The 6000-nt window shown below is 55.8% G+C and overlaps 1 protein-coding gene across 2 annotated transcripts in view; it reads right to left on the bottom strand.

The window, feature by feature from the left end:
* Positions 1 to 3023: 3023 nt before the first annotated feature.
* BAZ1B (bromodomain adjacent to zinc finger domain 1B) overlaps positions 3024 to 6000 on the bottom strand; it is a 42840-nt gene continuing 39863 nt past the window's right edge. For both annotated transcript variants that reach the window (XM_053275236.1, XM_053275235.1), the window contains one exon: positions 3024 to 4968. In XM_053275236.1, coding sequence (XP_053131211.1) covers positions 4590 to 4968 — 379 coding nt within the window. In that variant the 3' untranslated portion in view covers positions 3024 to 4589. The remainder of the gene's footprint in view (positions 4969 to 6000) is intronic.

The following is a 6000-nucleotide window of genomic DNA, read 5'->3' as shown; positions in this document are numbered from 1 at the left end:
CCAAGCCCCCACCACCCAAAGGCAGAGAACCTCAGCAGCAGCTCCAGATAAACTCTGCGTAGGGTGAGCAAGATGCAGGCTGCGAGGGAAAGGAAACCCCAAGAAGCATCTTCCCGTCAGCTTCTCCTGAGCAGCCCTAGTCGGGGCACACAGCCCTTGGCCCCCGTTTCTGAAACGCCTCTTGCATGCCAGCAGCTGAAAGGGACCCTTTGTGAATGCCCACTCCGGGCCAAGCCTCACCTGGCTGGAGAGAGACTCGATGGCCACCCAAACACTCCACGCCTGACCTCCAGCTTGAAGCAAAACCGTCAAGGAACAGGCACTGTGGCGCCAAGCCAGGCCCTCTTTTCCCAGGAGCAGGACACAAAATGTTTCTTGGTCAGGGCTGCCCTGAGCCTGCAGGGAGTGGTTGACCCCAAGACCCCTGCTAACTGGGCAAAGAGGCACCTTTTACCGTAGTGATTCTCTTTAGCAGGGGGAGAGCAACTGGCCCTCTCCACCCGCAGCCCAGTATACCTCCAGTGACTGTTGCTGGTGTCTATCTTGTGTTTCTTTTTAGATTGTGAGCCCTCTTATTTATTTATTTGTGTGTAAACCGCTTTGGAAACTTGTGTTGAAACAGTATATAAATATTTGGTGGTGGTGGTGGGGTTCCCATGCACCAGATGTGGGGTGAGTGGAGCATGGTTCCTGGGAGGAGTAAAGCCCTCCGAGGCCGTGGGGCTGGTCCAGATCGGACCGCATTCACAGCCGAGTGAAGGAAGCCAGGCGAGCGATGTGCTAGAGGCCAGAGTCACCCCCAGGGCCAACACCACACGGGGGTTAGGGGGCAACAGAAAGCACACATACCGGAGAGCGCCCTGGAGAACAGGGTTTCCTCAGAGCTGCTCACGGGAGTCAAAACCTTCCTGGCGGAGACGGGCCACAGAGCCTTCAATCTCAACTTGGGGGCTGCACTCCAGGCAAGGAGCAATGCCGTCCCTCAGCGCAGGAGAAAAGCACTTCAGGAACAAATATAGAAGTCCTTTTTAAAATGGTAGTCCAGGCTGTACGGATTCTTATCTTATTTATTGAACATATTTTATTTCTCTTTTATTTAGCAGGGGGAGAGCAACTAGCCCTATCCACCCCCAGCACAGTACCTCCAGTGACTGCTGCTGGTTTCTTATGTTGTTTTTTTAAGATTGTGAGCCCTTTGGGGACAGGGAGCCGTCTTATTCATTTATTATTTCTCTGTGTAAACCGCCCTCCTGAGCCATTTTTGGAGGGGTGGTAAAGAAATCAATCAATCAATCAATCAAATAAAATTTGCATACCATCCACGACCGAAGTCTCTAGGCGGTTTACAGATCTTGACTGTCTTCTTGCTGACTAGAATGATTTCAGTATCTTCACAATGTGGCTACGTTTGGTTTGGCAGCCAGCAAGATCCACCAGGGACTCATGATTAGGGATGTGCACGGAACCAATTCAGCACTCCTTTCCTGGAGCAGCCAGCCACTTGTGTGGTGACGCTGAACGGGGCTGCAAGAGGCAATGTTGCAGCCCTGCGTGCACCGTTTTTGAGAGATGGCAGGGCATGGATGGACAGGTAGGAGACACTCTCCCTGTCCCTCAAAGGAGACACTCTCCCCGAGACACTCTCAAAGGAGACACTCTCCCTGTCCCTCAAAGTAAACCCACCCCCAACCCTCCCAGGAGTGCATGGAACCGGTTCCGTGCACATCCCTACTCATTATGAATTACACTTAGCTGCTGTTTTGGAGGTTTAACTTGCATTTAAGGTTTAAGAGCCCCTGGTGGCGCAGTGGTAAAACTGCCGCCCTGTAACCAGAAGGTTGCAAGTTCGATCCTGACCAGGGGCTCAAGGTTGACTCAGCCTTCCATCCTTCCGAGGTCGGTCAAATGAGTACCCAGAATGTTGGGGGCAATATGCTAAATCACTGTAAACCGCTTAGAGAGCTCCGGGCTATAGAGCGGTATATAAATGTAAGTGCTATTGCTATTGCTATTTGATTTGATTTGATTACAGAAATAGAGCCCTGCTAGATCGGGCCCAAGGCCCATCCAGTCCAGCATCCGGTTTCCCACAGTGGCTACACAGGTGCATCTGGGAAATCTGTGAGTGGGGGAAAGAGGCGGCGGCCACCCCAGGCTCAAGAGAACCCTAGAACAGGCTCAGGGGACACCCCATCTGACCCCCAAGCAAGAGGCCGTGCTCAGCAGCTCCTGTGACTGTCTTGAGGCCACCTGACTGGCCTGGCTCAGGCAAGACCAATCCTGAGCAAGCAGGACACGTCTTGGCCCCACTGGAACTCTGCACCACACTGCTGGTTAGTGGCACTAGGGATGGGAAGAAGCCCTGGGCCCCTGCTGCCCCCTGCTGGAAGCTCTTGGCAGAAGCAAGGCGACCTGAAGCCACACAGCCTGGACACCCAGGTGAAGCTGTGCCCAGCAAGCCCGCTCAGCCCTGCCACCCCCCAGGTTGTGCCTCCGTACCTAAGCCCGACAGTGATAGAAGGTGACTCACGCCGCAGTGGCTGCTTCTGATGCTACAGAAGGCCCTCAGGTCCACCGAGTGAGCGGGGCAGGCGCAGCAGGAGAGGGCAAAGCTCCGACTCCATGGATCGCAGAGGCCCACCTGCAACACAGGAAGAGAGCAGCCCAGCATAGCAGTGCAGATGTTTGCACGGCTCATGCTGACGTTGCTTAACAATGCTATATAGATACACACAAGCCCATCCCACCAGGCCAGCCATTTCTTTTGGGATCTGGCATGGCTCTTGAAAGGATGGGAGAAGGTTGGCGCTGTGCAGACTCAAGCCTACGGGTTTTGACGTTTAATTTTAGACTGTAGGGCTCTGTCTCTCTCACACACACACACAACCATCCATCCAGGTCCGACACATCCCTTCATGACAGACACACATCCGTTTTGAGAACCGGAAATGGGAAACCCAGCTCTGGCCAAGAGCGGCTCAAGGCCGAGGCCAGGATAAGCAGCATTCAGAGGCACACAGGACCCAGTTTTCACTTTTGTATTTTCAATTTATTACAAGTACAGCCCTTAACAGAATCCCCCCTCCCCCAAACAACAATCTTTTAAAAAAAACAAAAAACCATAGTCCAAAAGTCTCACTGGGCAGGAGTGGCCAAAACACGCTTGATGGAACAAAAGCCGGAGGGCCCAGTGACGGAGCCCAGGTGGAGGGGGCCGAGAAGGGCCAAGCAACCTGACCCACCTTGCTTGAGGGGCCACCACCCAGGAAAGAGAACCAGGAAGCAGCCCCACACCCCCAGGTTGGGAGGAGCTGGCTAGTCAGGCCCATTTCTAGGGGTTGGGAAACTCCCTTCTGCTCACGACCCCAAACCATGGAACTCCAAACCAAAATGGGGGGGGAGGGAAGGATTCTGCTTGGAACGGAGGGAGGATCAAAAGAAGCGCTTTGGTTAAAGGAAATCCCTCCATGAGACAGGTCAGGCTACCCGGGACCAGCTTGCTTCTCGAGGGCCCCCCAACACCACCCGGCTGGGGAGATTCAATTGTGTGTGGTCAGGCTGGTCTGGAACCCCGACTGGGGTTGGGGAGGCAGGGCAGGTGAAGAGAGTGGGGACGGACTATAAAAAAGAGAGACAAGAGAGAGTCTAGAAAGTGTACAACCCCGACAGAATCCCTGGTTCAACTCCAACTACTTTTATCTAAGAAAAAACCAAGTGGTTGAGAGGGAGTGGGGAATATAAAGCAAGCACATCCTCATATATAAACTGTACAGTACGTGTCCAAGCCAAGACGACTGTATCTTACAAGGCAGTCTTTTGTACAAGGTCACTGCTGGAAACGAGAATCTTTCCTTAACTAAAAAAGGGGACCGTGGGGTGGGGGGTGGGGCACCATCGGGTGAGAGGACACCAGTTTCCCCCACTGGCCCAACTCTGTAGGACGCGCCACCACCTTCTGGATAAGAGGGTCTGTTCCTTGGGGCACGCTGCGGGGGCAAGGGAAGTGCTGTGGAAGAAGGGTCCCTACCTTGCTACTGCCCGAATTGTTTTAAGGAAGAAAGAGGCTGGAGTGAGACGAGCACCCCCAAGGTGGGTCTGTACAGTGATGCTGGTGAAAGGGGCTTGCTCCCGTCTACAGGCGGCTTCCTCGCCAGGGTGGGGTGGGGTGCACAAAGAGGGCTCAAGGGTCATTCTCTATCAATACAAAACCATCTAACCACTGGCTGGCTTGCACCCAGAATGGGGCACGGCGGCCCACGCCTGCCCCACTGGGAGGACAGAAGCAGCTCTGGTTCAGAGAAAAGCCTCCTCTCCCCAGACTGGAGTTGGCTCCATCCCCCGCCCCAAACGGTGACCCTCCTCTTCCCCCTTGCTCCCCCCCCCGCCCAAGAGCTGTGTGCACTGCTGAGCAAGTACTAAACCGCCCCCTTTCCCTCAGGGGCCAACCAATCACTATCAGGACATTGCTGGAGCGGGGTGGGGGGCAGGACGACACTGGGCGGCTTCTGCCTCCCGGCTCCCTTGGGGCAGCCGATCCTGCTGCCGGCCAGGGGTGCCTGCTCCAACCGCGTCCCGTCCGAGCGGCCCCCTCATTTTTTCCTCTTCCGGCCCCTCGAGTACTCCAGCGCCTCCGACTCGCTGTCGCCGTTGGCAGCGGCGGCCTCCTCCAGTCCCGGGCTGGGCAGGGCCGGGGGCCGCTTGCGTTTCCGGCGGGCGTACGTGTGGGCGGGCAGGTGTTTGTTCAGCATGTCCACCAAGCACTGTTCCGTCTTCTCCAAGCAGGAGAGGACGTGGCTGCCGTTCTGGTTGTACTGCTCCGCGTTGGCGAAGACCTGCTTGAGGTCGGCGAGGAAGTCCTGCACGGAGCGGTAGCTGCCACACAAGCACTTGCTCTGCATGGTCTGGAAGTCCATGGGGCTCCTGATCACCTCAAAGTAGTCCTCGGCCTCTTCCGTGGTCACCGGCTCCCTGCCAGGGAAGGAGGGCAGCGGGGTTAGCGGCCGGGGCTGAGAAGACGCCAGCCGCACTGGCCTGTCTCTCCGGGACACGGACAGGGCTTAACAGGGGAAGGCAAACACTGCCCCCGTGTCAACCACCCAATCACGGAGAGAGACCAGCTACCACACTTCCTGAAAGGCGGGCCCCCCTCCCGCCCCTAACCCCCATCAAAACCAACTGGAAGTGGGCCCAGCGCTGGCGGATTTGCCCCAGGCCCTGCACCCAATGAGGGCTCTCCGAAGACCGCCCTGCTGAAAGGCGGGCCCCCAATTCCAGACACAAGCAAATATCTTTTTTTTCAGACTTAGGGCAGGTATGTTTCTACCTATTAAAGGAAAGCAGAGACCAGCCACAAAGCTATTTACTGCCGGGGGCCCTTTGTAGCCTCCAGCCAGGGCTGGATAAAAGAGTGTCAAAGGAAGACAGGAAGCGGCCATATACTGAGTCAGACCCTTGGTCCATCTAGCTCAGTATTGTCTCTACCCAGGCTGGCAGTGGCTTCTCCAAGGTTGCAGGCAGGAATCTCTCTCAGCCCGATCTTGGAGATGCTGCCAGGGAGGGAACATGGAACCTAGATGCTCTTCCCAGAACAGCTCCATCCCCTCAGGGGAAAATCTTCCAGGGCTCACACATGCAGTCTCCCATCCATATGCAACCAGGGTGGACCCTGCTTAGCTAAGGGGACTATTCAGGCCTGCTGCCACAAGACCAGCTCTCCTCCATCCATGCCAGGGGACAGACAGGAGACTGCCAACGCTGGGCTTACCAACCACACACTGCCTTGATCCTGCCGCCCAGAACAAAACTCATTCCACACAGAGGAGAAAAATTAGAGGGGACACTGTTGGGCACTCATTCACAGGACCATTAACACCGACAGTCCACAAGTATCTGTCCTCCTGAGTGGACGGAGAGAGCCTCATTGCTCTCAGCTGCCCAGTAAAGGGCCTCAGCCACACCACAGGCCAGAAGGGGCTGGAGGCCTGGCCAAAACTGGGCACG

Source organism: Hemicordylus capensis, chromosome 12 (genome assembly GCF_027244095.1).
Source record: "Hemicordylus capensis ecotype Gifberg chromosome 12, rHemCap1.1.pri, whole genome shotgun sequence".
Lineage (NCBI taxonomy): Eukaryota > Metazoa > Chordata > Lepidosauria > Squamata > Cordylidae > Hemicordylus > Hemicordylus capensis.
The sequence above is the reverse complement of the archived record's forward strand: the minus strand, read 5'-3'. Positions and strand labels throughout refer to the sequence as shown.